At 40.0% G+C, this 22604-nt stretch overlaps 1 protein-coding gene and 1 non-coding gene across 3 annotated transcripts in view; both read left to right on the forward strand.

Annotated features, from left to right (window-relative positions):
• TXLNG (taxilin gamma) overlaps positions 1-22604 on the forward strand; it is a 48084-nt gene that overhangs the window by 22051 nt on the left and 3429 nt on the right. For both annotated transcript variants that reach the window (XM_028522586.2, XM_036016966.1), the window contains exons 2-9: positions 892-1195; positions 3620-3711; positions 7727-7897; positions 9102-9296; positions 11724-11843; positions 13503-13577; positions 19685-19777; positions 21716-21811. In XM_028522586.2, the coding sequence (XP_028378387.1) occupies positions 892-1195; positions 3620-3711; positions 7727-7897; positions 9102-9296; positions 11724-11843; positions 13503-13577; positions 19685-19777; positions 21716-21811 (1146 nt within the window). The remainder of the gene's footprint in view (positions 1-891; positions 1196-3619; positions 3712-7726; positions 7898-9101; positions 9297-11723; positions 11844-13502; positions 13578-19684; positions 19778-21715; positions 21812-22604) is intronic.
• On the forward strand, positions 12918-13047 carry LOC114505866. The gene has a single exon (XR_003685323.1). It is a non-coding gene; the product is annotated as a small nucleolar RNA SNORA38 (small nucleolar RNA).

Below are 22604 nucleotides of genomic sequence, written 5' to 3' on the forward strand. Positions count from 1 at the left end.
AGAAAGAACATTTGCTTCTAAGAATAAAAGTCTTGTTGCAGAAGGGACAGTCATCGCTTGGGCTCACATTCCATTCATGGGAACTTCACATGGGAATCCCACTTAAATGTAAGGGCTGGGAGTTATACTGTCCTTAGCTGAGTACTGGTCCAGCAGTGCCAGCTCCCCAGGATATTGGAGGAGCATGGGGTTTTTGTTGGGCACCTAGTGAACCATCTCTTCTGTACCATCATCTCCTTCAGGATAAGACCAGAATAATTTTTTTGAGGTAAAACTGGAATACAATCTAAGTTTCAGGTGTGCAACATTTAATTCGACCTCTGTGTACTGTTAACCATCAGAGGGATCGCCACCAAAACTCTGGTTACCACCAAGACCAGAATAATTCATGATCATTAACTCAGGATAATTTCACGTTTGTTAACTAACATGAAATTTTTTGTTGATTAAATAGTGGAGTTTTTATAGGGAAATAAGTGAAGATTTACAACTAAATGGCATTTCTTCCTTTGGTACCACTTAAGATATGTGGTTTGTTTTAACTTTTTCTTTTTTAAAGATTTTATTTATTTATTTTTAGAGAGGGAAGGGAGGGAGAAAGAGAGAGAGAGAGAAACATCAATGTGTGGTTGCTGGGGGGTCATGGCCTGCAACCCAGGCATGTACCCTGACTGGGAATTGAACCTGCGACACTATATTTTAACTTTTATTTTTCTTATCCTTTTCAGTTAGGTCACCTCTCAGTGAAACACAAACTACCTACCATATTTTCATCAATTTTACAAACCACTAAGAAAGAAAAAAGCTGTCAGCCTACAGTGTGCTATTGGTTTTAAACATTGATTACATTTGATTTAACCCCCATTTCCATTTTTTTCTCCTCCCCTCTAGTTTGTGATTGGCACAATGGAAGAAGCTGGAATATGCGGGCTAGGGGTGAAAGCAGATATGTTGCGTAACTCTCAATCAAACGATATACTTCAGCATCAAGATTCAAATTGTGGTGGCACAAGTAACAAGCATTCACTGGAAGAGGATGAAGGCAGTAACTTTATAACAAAAAACAGAAGTTTGGTGAGCTCAGCATACTGCACACAAGAGTCAAGAGAGGCCATTCCTGGGCAAGAAGCTCGAACAGATCCCCCTGATGGTCAGCAAGATTCAGAGTGCAACAGGAGCAAAGAAAAGACCTTAGGTAATATCTCTGCATAGTGGTTGGACATTTCCTTTTTCTTTTTCTTTTTCTTTTTTTTTTAAGATTTTATTTATTTTTAGAGAGGGAAGGAAGGGAGATAGAAACATCAATGTGCAGTTGCTGGGGGTTATGGCCTGCAACCCATGCATGTACTCTGGCTGGGAATCGAACCTGCCACACTTTGGTTCGCAGCCTGAGCTCAATCCACTGAGTGGTTGGACATTTTCACACACAGCCCATTTACTTACATTTCCTGTGGCACGGGTGATTATGACCGTGGCCTGTAGTGGCCAGTATTGAGGTGGGTGTTCCTACCCTTCACTGGGGTCTGTCTGCCTGTGTGCTACAGTTCTGTGCAGGAGGCGAAGAGAGCAGAGTAGGAAGTTTGCTCTAAATAAGAATTGGCTTTTGTGAAAAAAATTGGGGCCTACATGATAGAAGTAGTATTAGACTTGCCTTGTTTGCATCTTTAATGTAGCCTGACCAACATTTACTATGAAAACTGTATATTTATTTGATCACTTTAGTATTTAAAAACCAGTCAACAAAAATTTAGAGATGACATAATGTTACCTATAGTTCAGAAAGTGGGGTAAGACTGGCTCTCAAGGGTATGTTTTCTTTTGCCTCATCTATTTGAGACTTAGGACCAAGAATGTGATACATTGAATCTCGTTATGAAGTCTGAACTGACCTTTCATTTTCACCTTACTGGTTGCCCCTAAGTTTTTTATACTTATTATACTCAAGATTAACAGTGTTTAATTTGTATGGTTTTCTATATACTATGTTAGAATTATCCTTATTAAATAAATCCATTTTCTGTTAAATAGGAAAACTTAAAAATTTATAGAAATATAAAAATAATTTTAATGGAAAAATTTTTAATTCCTTACAAATAAGACAAATTTCTTCAAAGTTAGCAGGCCCAATGATATGTGAAACAGCAAATGGGGTCTTAAGAAGTTGCACATAATATTACCATGTGACCCAGCAATTCTACCTATACATATGTGCCCCAGAAAATTAAAAATGTGTCCATGCAAAGCAGTAGCTGACTGTTCCTGACAGCATTATTCACAATGGCCCCAAAGTTAAAACAAGTGTCATCCATCAGCTGATGAATGGGTAAGAAAATGTAGTATACTCATACAGTAGAGTATTATTCAGCAATAAAAACTAATGTAGTGCTGATCCCATGTTGGTGGACCTCGAAAAATTATGCCAAGTGAAAGAAACCAGACACAGAGGCCATGTTGTATATGTGAGTCAATTTTATATGAAGTGTCTAGAATTTGCAAATCCACGGAGACAAAAAGTTAGAGTAGTGGTTGCTCAGAAGAGGGAGCAGTGGGGACTGCTGAAGGGTATGGGGTTTCTTTTTGAGGTGATAAAAAGTGTTCTGAAATTAGACAGCAGTGATGGTTGCCCAACTTTGTGAATATACTCAATTGTATTCTCTTTTTTTTAAGTTTTTAATTTTAATTTTAATTTATTTATTTTTAGAGAGGGAAAGGAGGGAGAGAGAGAGAGAGAAACATCAATGTGCGGTTGCTGGGGGGTCATGGCCTGCAACCCAGGCATGTACCCCGACTGGGAATCGAACGTGCGACACTTTGGTTCGCAGCCTGTGCTCAATCCACTGAGCTATGCCAGCCAGGGCTTCAATTGTATTCTTAAAATTGTAAACTTTATGGTATATGAATTGTATGTCCAAAATACCCAGATGTAATGTGAGTTTAAAAATCATCATATAAATTGAACCTACCACCTAGCATTATTAACAAGTAAAACATTATCACTTATTTTGAAACACCACTCATCCCCTTCTGCTTTAACCACTTGCTTCTCCCTGCCAAAGTCTTTAAATGTTGTTAAGCTCTTTTCCCCAAGGGAAGAGCTGTGTTGACATCTTTTTATTTATGAAGAACTTGGTTAACACATGGAATATGCTTCCTAAATTGTCAGAAGTCACTTAGATTTCACATAGAAAAAGGCACGTGTCACAAGTGAGTATGTGTATCTTAGGCGGGCAGAGAGTACCAACTGAAATTCCCTTTGAACATCTATATTTGTACTTGCTTAGGAGGAAGCTTTTAAAAATATTCTGCCCTTTGTAACTTGCCCTTTGTTTTAACTTGGACATCAGTAGTTAAGCAGAAGGATTTTCAAGCCTTCAGCAAGAATTCTTACAAATAGCTAGCCTTGTTAGAAAGTGAAGAAATTTGGGGGTGGGGGGAGCTGCTAATCCCCGAATTTAAAAATAGCTTTCTTAATTTAGCTGGAAAATATCTTATTTCTAGTTATGGGCATAAATTATTTTATTCAGATTGTCAGAACACAGGAAATGTTATATAGAATTTGCAGGTTAGATTTGATCTCATTCTTCTTCCAGGACTTATTTGTTATCTTGTTAATCATCAGGAAAAGAAGTTTTATTACTGATGCAAGCCCTAAATACCCTTTCAACTCCAGAAGAGAAGCTGGCAGCTCTCTGTAAGAAATATGCTGATCTTGTGAGTATTACATCATGGGAGTGAGGTCCATATAAAATATAGCAAAATGGGTATGTGCTTGATCAGCTTTTTAAAATGTGACTTTGTTGTAGCTTTAAATGTAAAATTATGTTTTATTCCAAAATTGAAGAGGAGAATCTGATTTCTTGGGGCTTTATTTGTTGCTTGTATGACATCATTTTAAAACTTGATACCTATGAGAGAACATTAGAATGCTAATAAGATATGGTATACATTTTGTAAAACTCATTCTTGGAGTATTTCTAAGTCAGCCTTTTTACCCCTGTGTTATGATGCTTTTAGTCAGTTGGGATGTAGTAGTTCCTGTATTTAATTTTTCCTAGTGGAATCTAAAGTTAAAGGCTTTAGCCATTGTGATTGAAATTGTGAGTTGGATGAAATAGTCTGCTAACACATACTGTGGCTCAGGAAATTTTGATTTAGCATATGCTGTGTGCCAGGCATTCCTTTTTCCATCTTCCAAAGAAATTGATCTTAATTGTTCTGGGCCTGTGTAATTTCAAGAAGCATTAATTTTCTTTTTAAAATTAAGAAAGCAGTCTCAGCATGGAAACACTGCCATTCTTTTTAAGCTGAAGCGTAGGAAAATCATACAAGCCTTTGAATGAAAGGTTTTGGAAGACTTAGAATTCTAATGTAAATGCTAAAATTAATGCCCTTTGTGAAATACTTAATGTGAATCATCATTGGCAATTTACATGCATTTTCATGTGTTGTTAAGGCAGTTTTATTCCATATCATAAACTGCTGTTTGTCAATGACCAGTTCTAAAGTGAATTCTATTTATTTGTTACTGAAAGAATTAAAGTTACTTTCCCTCAGTTTGCAGAGGGGTCTGAGTATACCTCCACATAGCTGGCATTCAGCAGTGTGGAACCTTGTACAATTCAGAGCAGAAGGAAATCCTGGGCATCCATGAAAAATGGCCTAGAACAAATGCAGAGATGGCAGAAACCAGTGTGATCAGGAGTCCTTTAAGTTCCATTAGCTATGGAAGAAAGTCCCTTTGGTTCCATCCACATGAGGAGAATCGTGCAAGAAGTGGTGGGAACAGAAGATAAGAACAAAAAAAGGGAAAAGAGAAAACGGAGAAAAGAGTAAAAGACCAAAAGAAAGCAGTGTAGGGTTGGCTACCTGACAACAGTAGTTAGCCATGAATGGGTTAGGAGAGGAAAGGGCAAATAGTTGCATAAGGCAATCCTTAAACTCACGTAGGTCATTGGGACATTTGTTAAAAGGTACGTTCTGATTCACTGAGTCTGGGTTGGGCCCTGAGAGTCTGTTCTAACAAGCCACAAGCTCTTAGGAGGTGATAAGGGTACTAGCAGCCCTTGGGTCACAGCTTAAGTAGCAGGGATCTAAAGTGTCTCTGTTTGTGTGTATGTGTGGGGAGGGGGGGCTATGGTATTTTTAAGTACCAGTTATGGTCACTAAATCCATTTTAGGATGTGACACATTGAAGAATTGCCAAGTGAGCAACCTCTCTTAGATTTAGATTTGTGCTGAACATAAGAAGGATGAAACATTTACTGTTTTCAGAAAATACTCTAAAGCTTGATTTTTTTAAAAGATTTTATTTATTTATTTTTAGAGAGGGGAAGGGAGAGAGAAAGAGAGGGAAAGAAACATCAATGCATGGTTGCCTCTTGCGTGCCTTCCCTACTGGAAACCTTGCCTGTAACCCAGACATGTACCCTCACTGGGAATCAAACCTGCAAACCTTGGTTTGCAGGCTAGTGCTCAATCCATTGAGCCACAGCAACCAGGGCTTTCTGTGTCATTTTAGATTCAACTTACTAGTTTCATGGGAAAGAACACCACTTGGGGATTTTGAAGAGCATTTTATGGAATCTATAGATGCATTTGGGGGAGAATCACTGCCCTCGTGAAATTAAAGGAACTTGAAAAGTGGCAATTCTTATGCAAAAAAATGAAATTAGATTTTTATTTATCACATACAGTGATCAATTCTAAATGGATTAAGGATTTAAATGTCAGAAATTAAGCTTTAAAAATGTTAGATACCATTTAGATTTATTTAGATATGTTAACAGATGAATATTTTTCCAAACTTGGGTTAAGGGGAAGATTTCTTACAACACAAAAAGCACCATCATGAAAGATTGCAAGAATTGACTATTGAAATTAAGACTTTCTGTTCGTCAAAAGACACTTTAAAAGAAAGTGAGAAGACATTACACAGGAGAACATATTTCCAAAAAATATATTCAACACAAACTTTTTAGTGTCAAGGATATATGTAAGCAACACCTACAAATGAATGCAAAAAGAATAAACCAATGGAAAACTGGGCAAGAGACATGTGAGAGGTATTTCACAGAAGTAGAAAAAACAGCTACACAGATATCTTAAAGGTACATAAACATACAAAGAGATATCTGATTAGTGATCAGAGAAATGCCAATTAGGACCACAAGATGCCATTTTACGGCCATTGTAGTGGCCTAGATTAAGAATTCTGATCATACTAAGTTTTGGAGAGGATGTGCATCTGCATGATCTCTTATAAATCGTTGATGGGAGAAGAAATTTGCCAGCCACTCTGGCAAACAGTCTGGCATAGTAATGTGAAATAGAACATCAGAAATCACTGCCTAGCAACCCCACTTCTAGGTTTGCACCCAAGAGAAATTCTTGCATGTGTATACCACGAAACACATGAGAATGTCCATACCTTTGTGAGAAATGAACCCGCAAACATCCCAAATACTCACTAATAAGTGAATGAATCAATAAAGTGTACTGTATGTCGTATATTGTTTTAAAAGTGCAATATTATACAACCTGTTGGCGAAATCCAGCAAGGCTTGTTTTTGTGCTGCCTACAAACTAAGAATAGACTTCACATTTTTAAAGTTTTGCGTAAGAAACAAGGACAACACAGCAGATACCATCCGTAGCCTGCAAAAGCCTAAAATATTTACTTTTTGGACTTGAACAGACAAAGTTTGCTGTCCCCTGATCCCATAGCTACATGTGAGCCATCAGGGTGACTGTAGCCATATGATCCGCAGCCATGCTGTCCAAAACAGCCACCACATGTGGCTATTTAAGCGTATATTAATTTAAATGAAAGAAAATAAAAAATTCTGTTCCCCAGTTGCAGTAGCCACAATAAAGTCAAAACAACTAAAACCAAAATGACTTATTTTAGGACCACACACAGATGGTATAAAGAGGAGAGCAAAAAGTAGTAAACCCAGGATTCAGGACTGTGGTTACTTTGAGGTGAGGAAGGCTGGGGGACTTCCAGTCCTCGCTGGAGTTACAGATAGTTTGTGTAGAACCGGCAGCAGCCCCTTGGAACTGTGCCGCAGCCTGTGGCCCACAGAGAGATTGCTTTACGAAAGTATTACTTTTCCGGCAAGAGTTTTTATAAAGGCATTTTTAATAGCTGTAAGCACATCGCCTCTGGGGATGCTTGGTATATTTTGCTAGGCCACCAGGGGTCACTCTTGTTCGTGAAATCATGACTCAGCATCCTTTCCTTCAGTGGAAGGTCAGTAAGGCTGCCATCTTATCTATTAGTGTTGATTTAACCTTGAATAGACTCCTTTGCTCCAAACCTGAAATTGTAGTGATTCGCCACTCACTAGCTAAGAACCCTGAGCGGTGCTTATTAACTTACAGGAGGGCCATCACATTAAACTAGCCTGTGTGTGCTTTCAGAGAAGTAAAACTTGATGCGGTTGATTCCTAAAAAGGTTTCTGGAAACATCATGTTTTTGTTTTTAGTAGGAAAATAAAGAGTTGAAGATTTTTTCCCCTACTCTAAATTGTTTGTTTACTTTCCTATCACAACTGGAAAAGAGAAGGTTGGCAGAGTAGAGGGGTATGAAACAATTGAAACTAAAATAGTACACTATAATATTTGGTTATTGAAAATGTGTTCATAGCCCTTAATGTGATTCTTCTGTCCATAGCCCAGAGGTTTTCAGTGTACTTCCTAAATGTAAAGTGCTTGTTATTTTAGCTGGAGGAGAGCAGGAACGTTCAGAAGCAAATGAAGATTCTGCAGAAGAAGCAAGCTCAGATTGTGAAAGAGAAAGTTCACTTGCAGAGTGAGCACAGCAAGGCTATCTTGGCAAGAAGCAAACTAGAGTCTCTTTGCAGGGAACTTCAGCGTCACAACAAGACATTAAAGGTCGGTGCATTGTTCTCTGTTTCAGGGGGAACTAACTGCCTCTGTTTTTTTTTTTTCTATAACCCTGTGTACCTATTTAAAAGAAGTCCTTGTCTCTACTTGGAGACAGAGCTACCACCTTGCTTTCTATTTTGCTTGTACTGATGCTTAGGGTCCTTCATATTTGCTCATGGGGATCTAGATGAGATTGGTGTTTAGAACAAGCTTTCCTGCTGGGAGCCATGGCTTAGGAAGCTCAAAGCTACCAGTTTTCTGCTGAGCACTGACGTCATTCATCACCATGTATGAGAAGCTGACATGTACTGAGCAGTGAGTGGGAACAGACTAAAGGCAGAGTGAACCTTGGAAGGGAAAACACATGCTGAGCAGAAAAGCTCTTATACTTTGGCCGATCATAAAGGAAGGGGGAGCAGGTATTCAAAGACTGATGGTACCAACAGCGAAAAAGGAAAAAGCAGAGCTATGGGGCAGGCCTTTCCTCTTGTAGAGTTTTGGTTTGATTTTCACTGAGCAGGACCTCATACTCCCCCACCACAGCATACTCCTAAGGCCTAGAATACAGGAGAGCTCAGGAAATAGATCTGCACCTCATGTGGTAGCCCATGGTTTTTTTCTTTGCATTTGAACCTTTGGATTTAGGTGTTATTTAAAGTAGGTGGTATTTTTTTTTCCCCATAGCAAACCAATATTTTGATTGGACTTGTTTAGACATGTAAAAGTCTTTTAATACGTGTATCCTAGCAAGAGTTGGAAATAGACTTTTTGAGATACACATTCCATTTGTCTTTTTACCCCTAGGAAGTAGAAGATATGACTCAGAAAGTCAGCTGCAAGAAGGGATCTGTCTCTTGAGGTTAATTTAAGATGCTGCCTTTTGGAACCACAGAGGATGCTGCATTTGGGAACATAGGTGGAGGAAGCTGGCTGCATGGACAGGCTCCTTACTTGTCTTTCAGGATAGTGAACTTCAGATGGTCACATAGCACTTACAGCAGGGCATTATGTGTCTCTCTGATTGTTCTGTTTACTTAGGAAAGGCTGCTTGCTTTTAAATGAGAGCCTTTTGGTCATAAATAAAGGGAAGGAATTAGAGTTCAGAAGCATCACTTCAGGGGAAGCAGTAAATGAATCCACCTAGGAGCAGCTTTTGGGAGTACCCTTTTCCATAAGTCTATACCATTAACAAATTATTTTCCATAACAAGGAAGAAAATATGCAGCAGGCCCGAGAGGAGGAAGAAAGACGTAAAGAAGCAACTGCACACTTCCAAATTACTTTAAATGAAATCCAGGCACAGCTTGAACAGCATGACATACACAACGCCAAACTCCGCCAGGAGAACATTGAACTGGGAGAGAAACTGAAGAAGCTCATCGAACAGTATGCACTGAGGGAGGAGGTAAAGGTGTTTTCTTCATTTCAACAGCTTGTTATTAGCACAGCCTTTTCACCATTCACTACTAAAGAGGTAAAACTGTTGCCACGGGGGTCGTAGAACTCTTGTATATGTGTAGCAGAAGACAGGCCTTTATTAGGAAAGGCTCAGCCACTACATGAAGGAAGGATGCTTTGGGATCGTCACTCCACAGCGCAGGGGTCAGTAGATTTGGGTATGTGAGGCAGTTCCTTAGAGACAGGCAGTTCCTTAGAGACATAATTCAGTACTATTGTCTTCTATATGATACTGGAAGATTGTGATTTTAAGATTTTATTTCTTTATTTTTAGAGGGAGGGGAAGGGAGGGAGGAAGAGGGAGAGGAACATCGATAGGTTGCCTCATGTACACACCCTAATGGGGGGTGGGGGGTGGGGCCAAACCTGTAACCTAAGCATGTGCCCTGACCAGGAATTGAACCAGTGACCTTTTGCTTTACGGGACAACACCCAACCTACTAGGTCAGGGCTAGAAGATTGTGATTTTAGCGTACAGATTCTCCCCTTATCTAGGCTAATAATGAATAAATACTTGGCCTCAGATGCCCCATCTCTCAGACATTTGATAATCTGTACAGTCCACACCACTACTGCATTGCACCTGTGTTTCAGATATTTGTTTAAATGGGGGTTTTGTACTATTTGGGAGGCAAAAAGAACTGATTTCTGAACCTTCATACATACATCCATAGAATTTGCAAGTTTACTGGAATGGTCCATCACTGCCAATCTTGGTTATTGGCTTCTAACTAAGACTTTTATTTTCAAAGGTCGTTGGGAAGTTCAGAGGTAGTATCTAGATTAAAAGTAAATAGGTGATAACCTATTAGAGGTCAAATGGACAGTGTTAGAGGTGTTAGGGGTTTTAAATGATGCATCCCCTGTCTTTTAAGTCAGTAAAATGTTTTGCTTTTATCTGTGTTGTATTCCTCACACAAATAAAATAGATTTAAATGGGTGATTAAAAGTTCCAAAAAAAAAAAAAAAAAAAGACTGTGGCATCTTCTGTGGGTTACTTTATCCAGTTTCCAAGGCAAACCTTAAATTATATTAATTTAGAACTTTATATACAGCTCTTCGAAAACTTAGTTTTAAAAATGCTCTTACTTTTATCACTCATTCACCTTTTGCTTTTTTTTTATTATGGAGAATTGCAGGCTTAAAAAAAGTAGAGAGAAAATACATCGGCTGGCTTTAGCTGATGAAACCATGATTTCAGTTATATTTTCATCACTTTCCCCTGGGTTATTTTGAAGCAAATCCAAGGTGTCATATTATTCCATTCATAGATATTTGAGGGTGAACCTCAAAAAGATAAAGATTCCTTTTTAAGCATACCCACAATACTATTTTCACACCTAAAAATTAACAACAATTATTTAATGTTCTCTTCCCCTTAAAAAAAATCTGTTTGGATCAAGACCCAAATTAAGTTCATCATTTTCATGGTGGTTATGTCTCAAGTCTGTAACATAAAGATTTACTTTTCTTTCTTTATTCTTAGAGTGTGTTTATTGAAGAAACTTTTCTTTGACCAGAGAATAAATTTTCCATTGGATTATAAAGCCCTCAATTTCTTACAATTATTCTTTTAGTTTTGTTGTTTAAATATAACAATCTGCCACATCATAGGTGTAGAAAATTTTAAAATTATATGTTTATATCACACTACTTTTGTCTTATTTATTTTGAGCATTATCAAATGTCCTTTTTTTGGTCAAGAAGAATTATCCTTTCTACATCTGAGAATGGATGTTCTAATGACTTTATTGCCATTAAAGAGTAACTCCTTAATTTTAATTGTTAGGTGGTTACTATTCCTTTTAGAAATAGTGGCAGCCTTTTACCAAATGATTACTCTGTGTCCGACCCCACACACTTTACGTAGTGTAATCATTGGATTGACTTTACAGCTCTTCAGTGTGTATGTGACCAGCCCCCCATAGGTAGGGGACTGGGATTAGGGGGCTGGGATCTGCCTGGGGCCATTCCTGCCATCACAGCATGCTTCCTTCAACTGAAAAATTTCGGAAAATTTAATGGGAGAAAAAGTCTCCAGGAATTCTGTGTGTGATGTATGCCTTAACAGTCTGTGCTCCTTATCCATCTTTGTCTCGATACAGTCTAAGCCTCACCATCATCGTAGGGCAGAAATAGGAAGTACAGGCAAGTGGCTGCCAAAGTGTCCGATGGCCCACCTCTGAAAGGGAGGGGTATGAGGTGATAGGAGAGGGCCCCATTCCTGAGGTTCAAGACAGGAGGGCACTCTGTTATTAGCTCTGGTGGCATTAGTGGAAGAAGCAGGGTAAGAAGCAAGGCATTGTAACTTATGTTTCCTTGTCATTGTGCTCCATTTTCATTAAGTAATGGTAGGATTTGACTTTCCCTGCAGCATATTGATAAAGTGTTCAAACATAAGGAGCTCCAACAACAGCTTGTGGACGCAAAGCTTCAGCAGACGACACAGCTGATAAAGGAAGCTGATGAAAAACATCAGAGAGAGAGAGAATTTGTAAGTTCCATTTCTTACAAAAGGGATTAGTGCTTAATTGTACCCAAAGCCACTTAAAACACATAAGTTTATTCTACATGTATTTGTAGCACCTGGGTCATGCTACTTTGTTTTTAGCTCTAGATTGAGAAGGGCATGTGTGTTAAGAAACCATTTGGCTTTTTATTTCTATTAACTTTTTGTATAGAAGATACACTAGAGAGGTTAGACCATGTTACTGGAAAGACCTGCACATGTTTGACTTTCCTTAGAATATTCACCAAGACACCAAGTTAAAGAATGATACCAGTATTTAGTATATTAAATTCAGCAATTTAATATGAAGCTTACCAAGCATGGGTCTTCTATAATAACGTTACATTCTCTTTTCAAATGAGTACATTGAAACTACGGGAGCTATTTGTTTACTTATTTGTATAATTTTCTCATAAAAATTTTAACAAAATGCTCTAATGCTACTTAGCATTATTCTCAGACTATACACTCAGATTGTATCGCCTGTCTGTAATTGTGAATACAGTGGAATCTCATTGGGTGGGTATGTATATTTAACGCATGGACATTCAACTACATGTGCTTAACCAAAATAAATAATGAAAATGAGAAGTGGTTTTGATAATGAGGACTGTTCCGTCCAGCTTTCCCTCAAGTAGCGTAGGCCCCAAGGCAGGCCTGGTGTGACCACTCATTCTTGAGCAGCCCACGTGATATGCACGTGTCATGCTGAGCTTGCATCTAGGGTTCAGACAGACGCCTGTGCACACGGTCCTGCTATGTGAACCGATGGTGCTTTCCTGTGCATAACTGAAGACATAGGTGTCATTTCTGGAGTCAGAGTGTAAATTTCATGTATGCATACACATGCACACATTACACATTTACACTTTCTGGTTAGTTTAAGGACTTTTCAAGGCTTATTTGGACTGTGTGACATTTTACTTCAGGGACTGAATTTCACAGCTGCCTATTATGCAACTTCACTATATAATTTTCTTGAAAGCCCAACTACATAAATTAAAGCTCCCATCTCCCTCTCCCCTGCTTTTTAAAAAGTGATCAGAAACCAGGTCTCTATCCTCCTACGAAGGCGTGTCTGTGGTTCTCCGTCTTCAGACATGTAAGAATTGGAGGCAAAGAAATGTGGACTTGGAGAAGTCTGGGCCGGCTTGCTCCCTGCAGGCTCAAGATCAACCATCCCACATAGAGAGGGGAAAAAAAAAAAAGGAAGCCAGGTCTCTGATTTCATTGCTTTGCTTCATACCGTTTCCCCCTGCTTCATCTTGCTTCTGGGGAGTAGAGAGGTTTTCTAAAGCACCCAGATAATGTCAAGATTCCTAGCTATGTTTTCTCCTAATAATATACTTCTAATTATTTTTGCCTAAAACACAACAATTTAGCCCTGAGTTTTATAAACCTATTATTAGGCCTCCACAGTACTTTTTCTAAGCATTGAGATTATTCCTGCATTCCTAAGTGTTCACAAATGGGACAGATCAAAGATACAGGTAACTGGCGTTCGATGTAACATTTCACCTACAGACTTGGGGTTCTTGGTAAAATAATGAGTAGAAGAATTAGGCCTAACTATTGGGTCATTTGACATTATAGTCATGTTTATAATTACTATTAGTATTCTGCCAGAATGTTTCTGTTTTCTAGTTGTTAAAAGAAGCAACAGAATCGAGGCACAAATACGAACAAATGAAACAGCAAGAAGTACAACTAAAACAGCAGGTAACTTGACAGCAGGGGATAGTAGGATTTGTAAGAAAAATCTGTGGTTCATTTGATATGCACCTCGAATTTCCTAAGATGCTTTTGTCTGTTCCTGCCCAGAAATGAGAGTAAATCACGTGTCCCTCTTGGAGTTTTCCCCTTCATGTAGGGTGACCAATTCATCTCCATTTCCCCAGGACTTTCCTGCTTTTAGCACTCAAAGTGCTGTGTCCCAGAAAACACTTAGGTCTCCGGCAGACTGGGACAATTGGTGACACCATCTGCAGTGTCCCCTTTCCAATGTTCCAGGTATCTCCTCCCTTTCTCAGTCTGTTCCCATGTGTGTCCGTCAACTAATTTCTTACTGCAGAAAAACGGATAAATCTTCAGATTGTATTTCTTTTGTATTAAGTAGAACCACATGAAGTTGCTGATACATGACTTCTTCGTGTACAAAATGGCAATTTCATAGGTTAACCTAAAATCTTTGGAAATTTGTACTCTGAGAACATAATCTATTTTGAAAACTTCCTGTTGGAACCATACAGCCCCACTCCCAGGTAGAGCTGAGGGGTAGTGTTTTTAATGGGGGCCCTCCCTGCTTTTCTCTACTGTTTTTGTAGTCCACGATAAGGTATTTTTGACCATTGTCGCTGTGCTATACATTACATCCCTGGAACTTGCTCATAACAAAGTTTGTGCCCTTTGACATCCCCCCAATTTTCCTGCCCCTCACCTCCAGCCACCAGTATTTTACCCTGTTTTTATGAGCTTGACCTTTTACATTTCATATACATGTAAGTGAGATTATACAGTATTGTCGTGCTCTGACTTATTTCATTTAGCATATGCCCAAAAGGTCCATCCATGCTGTCACAAATGGAAGATTTCCTGCTATTGCTAATATTCCATTGTATATACACCACATTTCTTTTTTTCTGTTATTGTTGTTCAAGTACAGTTGGCTCCATTTTCCCGCTACTACTCCCCCCCGCCCCACCCATCCCCACCTCCCACCCTTGATCCTACTCCCCTTTGGTTTTGTCCATGGGTCCTTTATACATGTTGCTTGACAACCCTTCCCTCTTTCCCCCCATTTTCCCCTCATTTTCCCCTCCCCTCTCGCCTCTGGTTACTGCCAGTTTGTTCTTTATTTCAGTGTCTCTGGTTGTATTTTGCTTGCTTGCTTGTTTGTTGATTAGGTTTCACTTACAGGCAAGATCATATGGTATTTGTCTTTCACTGCCTGGCGTATCTCACTTAGCATAATGCTCTCCAGCTCCATCCAAGCTGTCACAAAGGGTAGGATCTCCCTCTTTCTCTCTGCTGCATAGAATTCCACTGTGTAAATGTACCATAGTTTTTTGATCCATTCATCTACTGATGGGCACTTAGGTTACTTCCAGCACTTGGCTATTGTAAATTGTGCTGCTATGAACACTGGAGTGCGTGGGTTCTTTTGGATTGGTGTTTCAGGATTCTTAGGGTATAATCCCAGCAGTGGAATTGCTGGGTCAAAAGGCAGTTCCATGTTTAATTTTCTGAGGAAATTCCATACTGTTTCCCACAGTGGCTGCACCGGTCTGCATTCCCACCAACAGTGCGCTAGGGTTCCCTTTTCTCCACATCTTTGCCAGCACTTGTTTGTTGATTTGTTTATGATGGCCATTCTGACTGGTGTGAAATGGTATCTCATTTTGGTTTTAATTTGCATCTCTCTGATGGCTAGTGATGCTGAGCATCCTTTCATATGTCTCTGGACCCTCTGTATGTCCTCCTTGGAGAAGTGTCTGTTCAGATCCTTTGCTCATTTTTTAATTGAGTTGTTTGTCTTCCTGGGGTGGAGCAGTGTGAGTTCTTTATATGTTTTGGAGATCAAACCCTTGTCCGAGGTGTCATTGGCAAATACATTTCCCCATACAGTTGGTTCCCTTTTCATTTTAGAAATTCTCTTATGTACATTTCTTACTGCTTTAGAATCTTGGAGTATGTTCTTGATCTTTATTTTTGCAGTTTTGAAGCATGTGGCTATCAGCAGTCTCCACTTGGGGGAAGCACTTACCTTTTTTTTTTTGGTAGGCACAGAGGAGATTAAACCAGATTGTGCAGCTTTTCCTTATAGTTCCACTCGTGGGTTTTTGCTTTTGGTGTCATATCTAAAAAATCATTAGCAAGACCACTTTTGGGGAGCTTTTTACCTGTTTACTTCTAGGAGTTTTATAGCTGCAGGTCTTATATTTATGTCCTTAAATCATTTCACGTTCATTTTTGTGCGTGGTGTATGACAGGGGTCTGATTGCATTTTTTCACATGTGGATATTCATTTTCCCCAGCACCATTTATTGAAGAAATGACCCTTTCCCCATTGAGTATTCTTGGTTCCCTTGTCGCACATCAGTTGACCTTATTTGTGTAGGTTTATTTCTTAGCTCTCAGTTCTGTTCCACTGATCAGTGTCTGTGTTTTTATGCCAGTACCATACTGTTCTGTGTAGTTCAGCTTTGTCGTATAGTTTGAAATCAGGGAGCATAGAGCCCCCAGCTTTGTTCTTTCTCCAGATTTCTTTGTTTGTTCGGGCTCTTTTGTGGTTCCATACAGATTTTAGTTTTTCTCAATTTCTGTGAAAAATACGATTGGAATTCTGATAGGCATTGCACTGACTATATATAGATAGCATTAGGTAGCATGGACATTTTAACAACATTAACTCTTCTGATACATGAACATAATCTTACCACTTATTTTTTTCTTCCTCGATTTCTCTCGTCAGTTTTTGGTGTAGAGAACCTTTGTTTTTTTTGGTCAGATTTATTCCTAAGTATTTTATCATTTTGGAAGCTATTATAAATAGGATTGTGTTCTTTATTTATTTTTCAGATATTTTTGTTGTTAGTATATAGAAGCACAGCTGATTTCTTATATTGATTTTGTATTTTTATATCTTGAAACTTTACTGAATTTGTTTTAACAGTGTTTTGGGTGGAGTCTTCACATTTTTGTACCTGAGATCTTTTGATCACAGATGATTTGGATGCCTTTCATTTCTTATCTCATTGCTCTAAGTAGGAATTCTAGTCATGTGTGGAATACAAGTCATGAGAGCGGGTACCCTCATCTTGCTCTTGATCTTAAAGGGAAAGCATTCAGCCTTTTACTGTTAAGTGTGATGTTAGCTGTGGGTCTTTCATATATGGCCTTTAATCTATTGAAGAATGTTTCTTGTATACTCAATTTGTTGAGAGTTTTTATCATGAATGGATGTGAATTTTGTCAAATGCTGTTTCTGTATCTATTGAGGTGATCATATAATTTTTGTCTTTTGTTCTCTTGTGGTAATCACATTTATTGATTTGTATGTGTTGAACCATTTTTGCATCCCAGGGATAAATCCCATTTGATCATGAGATCTATGGTCCTTTTAAAGGTGTGTCATCCTTTCGATGTGTTAATTGAATTCTGTTTGCTAGTGTTTTGTTGAGAATTTTTGCATCTGTGTTCATTAGGGATGTTGGTCTATAATTTTGTTGTAGTGTATTTATCTGGCTTTAGTATCAGGGTGATGTTGGTGTTGTAAAATGAGTTTGAGAGTCTTCCCTCTTATTTAATTGTTTGGAAGACTTTGGGAGGAAACAGCATTGTCATTTCAGTATTTGGGAGAATCCACCTGGCAGCTGTCTGGGCCTGGGCTTCTGTTTGTTGCGTCCCTGCTTCTCGATCCAGGTCCCGTGGGCTGTCCTAACACAGGGCCTCTGCTTGCCTTTGTGGAGTAAGGTTACCAGGTGCTGCCTCCCCCTCAGAGAAAGGGGGCAGGAGAGTTTCTGTGCCTTTATGAACCGGTGAAATTAGATGTGCATACCTGTTAAGTCACCCTGTTTTCAGTTAATAAGATGACATTCTGTTGAAAAAATTACTCACTTAAAAAAATTTATTATATAATTAGTTTCTTTAATGTAAAGACTCTAATTTAGTTCTAAAATGTACTGCTCCATTGAGATTGGCCTGGATTTTAATGAGCACCTCTTTGGCGTGGTATGTGTCTTCGAGTACTTTGTATAATGCGGTGATACTCATTTCCTAAAAAGCTAGTGTAACTCAGTGAAAATTTAAGAAGTCTTCTGAACTTTCCACCATAAGTTACAGTTGTGTTGGAATGCTTCTTAGAAATTTGAACCTTATTAACCCTATAAATTACTCGTCCATGCAAATGGAGAAGAGAGTCAATGTGGAAAAGGCATAAAAAGTTCACACGTGGCTTCAGAAGATGGAAGGTGGACTTTCCTGTGGCTGGCACTGCTCACTCTCCAGGGCAGGGCACCACAGGGTCCATCTCCCACACTCCCAGGAAGCTCTGATGGTCATACTGTTAATCAGTGCAACTTTTGTTGTCTGATCTGCATCACCCTGGGTCATGTTGTTTGATCATTAGTTGGTTTCCTTTGCTGTCACCTCTTCCTTTGCTCACTTCCTAAATGTGGCTGTCATTCCCAGGAGTTGGTCACATTCTGCGCTCTTACCATGTCAGTTTCCAGCCTTTGTTGACAGTCTCATTGTCTTGGTGTGCCTGAAGCCACTGTTTGTGACCCAGCCACATAAGCCCAGGAGTCATGACAGTCGCCACTAACTGACTACCCAGTGTGGGCCAGCACTGACCTCGCAGATGGGGCTGTCTACCTAGATGTGCATCTTCACTAAAAACGGGCCGTGCCAAAACTGCCCTAACTTGCAACCTGCCTCTGGCCCTCAAGGGCCAGAACTCCCTTGCTGTGCCTGAGCACCGCTGTTGTTCCCCCCTTCAGACCAGCTGCCTCCGGGGTACAGTCAGTGTGTGCCCCTCGACAGGCTGCTCACAAATCCTCTGCATTCTTCTTAGCTTGCCCCTAAATTTCCATTCCTCCTCACCCTCACTTTTCTGTGGGCCTGCTTTGGCTATCTTCTCCTGTCTTTGTCTAGCTTCTCACTGGTAACATTGCTTTCACTCAGCTTCTCCCTCCCACATACGGCAGAGCGTGCTTCTCAGTGCTCCGCATATGGCCCATCCCACCTGGTAACTGGTGGGCTGGTTCTGTCATATCACATCCTACCTCCTCTCCATCCCGTTCACGTGGTGGTTTAATATTCCTCATGCAGCCCTGTTGAAAGTGGAAAGGCATCACGCTATTTCTTGGCCTGTGGTGATCTTTTATTCTCTTGCTTTTCTTATGTGTATTGTGTGGTCTTGAGCAAAACAGTATTCCTCTGGGCCTTTTTCCTTATCCTGAAAATAATGTACTTACACTAGATGGGCTGTCAAGAGTTTCCTTCTGGTCTAAAGTAATTCAGCTTACCCTTGAGGCCTAGGTCAGGCCTCGCCCACATGAAACTTTCCCTAACTATTCTGTTCTGACCCCTGCTGTGTACCCCCTTCTGTGAATTGCTAGTGGGGAGAAAAAGGTGACTGCATGTTTGATATTCTGCTTGGCTTGTTGGTTAGCATTATTTTACCAAATAGAATAAAAAATTCCTTGAGGGTAGGAGTTAAAAGAAAAACCAGTGTTTCTGCCTTTTAGCTTTTTTCTTTGAACTGTACTTCCACTGAATTCTTTCTCCCTCAACCAAACCTGTTCTTTGGCTTCTGTGTTATTTTCCCTGCCTACGTCAAGGAAGAAGGTACTTTTGATATCAAGCTAAGGGTTATGCAGGTGGTATCGTAAAAGAATGATCTTTTTCCAAGGACAGTTTTTCAAATATGTGGATGGGAGGGGAATACTTCATAAAGGATTAGTTTCATGAAATTTATAGATATACATCTTTCAGTTTTTATTATAATTGGTGGGATGAAGCTAGTATTTTTACACTTTAAACATTACATCTAAAAATATGGTTAAGTCAGCAGATTTCCGAAGTTTCAGTGCATTTCAGTGAGCTATTAGAACTTAAGCCATCTATGCCTGGTGTCCAGGGATGGGGCATGCATCTGTTCTCTTTCCTGTTTAAAATGGTTTATTCACATCCAATTTTGGCATTTGTCCTTATGGCTGTCACTTATATAACAAGTAACATTTAGCCATAATGTGTTCTTTTCTAAAGTCTTTGGGATTATACATTGTTCACCTGGAACTCACAATATTTCATACTTTTTTCTGTAGCTCTCTCTTTATATGGATAAGTTTGAGGAATTCCAGACTACGATGGCAAAAAGCAATGAACTGTTTACAACCTTCCGGCAGGAAATGGAAAAGGTAATTGCATATTTTTAAAGTATTATTTAAAAGGGAATCCATACAAGAAGCTATTTTAAACATGGCCACTATTTGGATGAGCTTACATTGTGACGGTATTGTCTTAATTTCATCCTTTCTGGTCCTCCAGTGGCACCATGTTCTGTCACTTTGCCCGCAGTGTACCCAAGGCTGCTGATCTCCATGCTCTGAAAATTGTCTTCACTGAAGCGAAGTCCTTTACTTAAAATAGTTTTTTGTTAGAAATAAAGGGGGTTTTTTTTGTGTGTGTCATTTTGTTCACTTAAGGTGATTTCCACCCCACCTCCCCTTCATCACATGGCTCCATGTCATCAGAGACTAAATTTTTAAAGACTTCCAAGCCCAGAACAGTAATTTCATATTTTGGTTTGTTAATATGTAAAAACTGGTATTTCTACCATTTCTTTTTCTGCTAACTACACTCCCATGGAATTCTTTTTTCCTCAACCAAACCAATTCTTTGGCTTCTGTTTCATTTTCCTGCCTATGTCAAGGAAAGATTTCCTTGATATCAAGCTGAGAACCAAAATATATCCATCATCCATCCGTCCATCCAGCCCTGTGTCTGTTCATCCTTAGTTTACCTGGCATATTCCCTGTAAAATGGGGGCTCTTTAAAACAACGGTGGTGAGGGGGGAGCAGTATAACAGGGCCTGGCACCTTGTAAGCACTTAGGAGGTGTTAGTCAGGACTTACTAGGTCTTACTTGGTGTTTGGGAGTGCGTACGCTGGCTTCATGTCCCTGTCGCATCACAGAACGTATGACCGTGGACGAGTTATTTAACCTTTCTGTCCCTTCCTCATTAAAAATAACCAAAATAACTTCCCTTCATACAGAAAAGTAGTTTAGGCAGCGCTTAGCCATGTTTCGTGCTCAAATTACCACCTTCAGATATTTTTAGACCCAGTAATCTGGAGAATTCAGTGAGCATCAGATTAGTTCCACCTGCCAGCCATTTCAGCTGGGCTCCAGTCTGGGGGAGTCTTGGCAGCGCCCTAGCCGGGCTCCGCTGCGTGTGTGCTGCTGAGCAGAAGAGTTTAAGATGGGATCCTTCTGGAAAATGCTTTGGATTCGAAGACATTCCTCTCTGCTAGTGGCTAGACATCTCTGGCAGATAACATTCAGCCCAGACCTTCCACACCCGCTGTCCCACTCGGCCTTGTGGTAGTTTCAGGGGATCAGAGTGGGGGCACAGTCAACATTGCGTAAGGGACTCTTAAAAACAGGGCTCGTTGGCAGGCACAGATACATCTCATGGTGAATTTCTGAAAACTGGGTCTTATAACATAGGTTTAAGAACATTGCTTTTATTTTTGGACTTACTTTATCGTTAGCAAAATCTGAAGTCGTGAGGATGACCAAAGCTAAGGATTAACTACTTTTACCTTTTTCTTGGTTACTGACGTCTTTCTAAATTAGACTGCCTGTAGTTCTGAAACTGACGTGGCCTCAGAGATTGTGGTAGAGCATCGATTCCTAATCTTTTTTTTTGAGTGGGGAGCTGTCCCTTCCAAGATCAGATGAATTACTTTAATTCAGACATAAAACTCACAAACATGGCCATTTTTTTGTGCAACTCGGAGAGGAGGCTCTCTTCTCTTGCTGTCCCCAGCTAGAATGAAAGATGCACTCCATCTTAACTGAGTTCAGTGTGGGGTCTGACAGCTTCTTCCATTGCCGCTACCTCAGAAATCGAGGTCAGTTTTTCTCATAACACGAAGCCCTTGCTTTGGTTCCTAGGAGCTTCTGAGATAAGCTCTGCTATCAGCAGGCAGGCACAGCTGTCAGCTGGGTCAGGCAGGTGCAACGATGGGGGTGGGGAGGGACATTCATTCACATGTTTTTGTGGTGGGACAGGGTGTAGACATAAGAAATGGAACTTTGAGTTTAAATTTGAAATTGTGTTGATTCATAGATGACAAAGAAAATTAAAAAACTGGAAAAAGAAACAATAATATGGCGTACCAAATGGGAAAACAATAACAAAGCACTTCTACAAATGGCTGAAGAGGTAAGGTGGTTTCCTGTGACAAGGGTGTGTTCTTAGTCATGAGGACTCATGAAGTTCAAGTACCTCGCAGGTCAGGGGGCATGGGTTGAGACAGTAGTGCTGTAGTTGACTCCAGCCAGAGCCAGGGGCCCGGGGGGCATTGCTGAGCAGAACCTGTGCTGGCTTTCCTAGCAGGAAGCTGTTGTAGGTGGAGGGTAGGGCCCCCGTGAATTAGCTTGGGCTTGTGATGCAGATAGCTATAAAGCATCTAGATTTTGCTTTTGTCTACTGGTGGTTTCTCAGACTTGAGCTATTACCAAACTCCACTTCATTCAGACAGACCTGTACTGCTAGGTTGACTCCAAGTTTGATTCACTAGGTCCCGGGGTGGGGTCAGAGAACCTGCCTTCATTGTTGGTGCTGATGCTGTGGGTCCAGGGCCCCCGCCTTGAGAAGCACTGGCCAGCTTTCCCAGTGAGAGCACAAACAACTCAGGAGCCTTTACTTCCAGCTTTAACTTAGGCTTTTCAAAAAGGCAGTGTTTTTGTTTTTTTTTTAAGACTTTATATATTTTTAGAGAGGGGAAGAGAGAGAAAAAGAGGGAGAGAAACATCAATGTGTGGTTGCCTCTCGTGTACCTGGAACTGGGGACCTGGCCTGGAACCCAGGCATGTGCCCTGACTGAGGATCGAACGAGTGACCCTTTGGTTCACAGGCTGGCACTCAGTCCACTGAGCCACACCAGCCAGGGCCAAAAAAAAAAAGGCAGTCTTCTAAAGCTGAAATGTATTGCTTACATACATTAGATTTCACA

This window comes from Phyllostomus discolor, chromosome X, assembly GCF_004126475.2.
Source record: "Phyllostomus discolor isolate MPI-MPIP mPhyDis1 chromosome X, mPhyDis1.pri.v3, whole genome shotgun sequence".
Lineage (NCBI taxonomy): Eukaryota > Metazoa > Chordata > Mammalia > Chiroptera > Phyllostomidae > Phyllostomus > Phyllostomus discolor.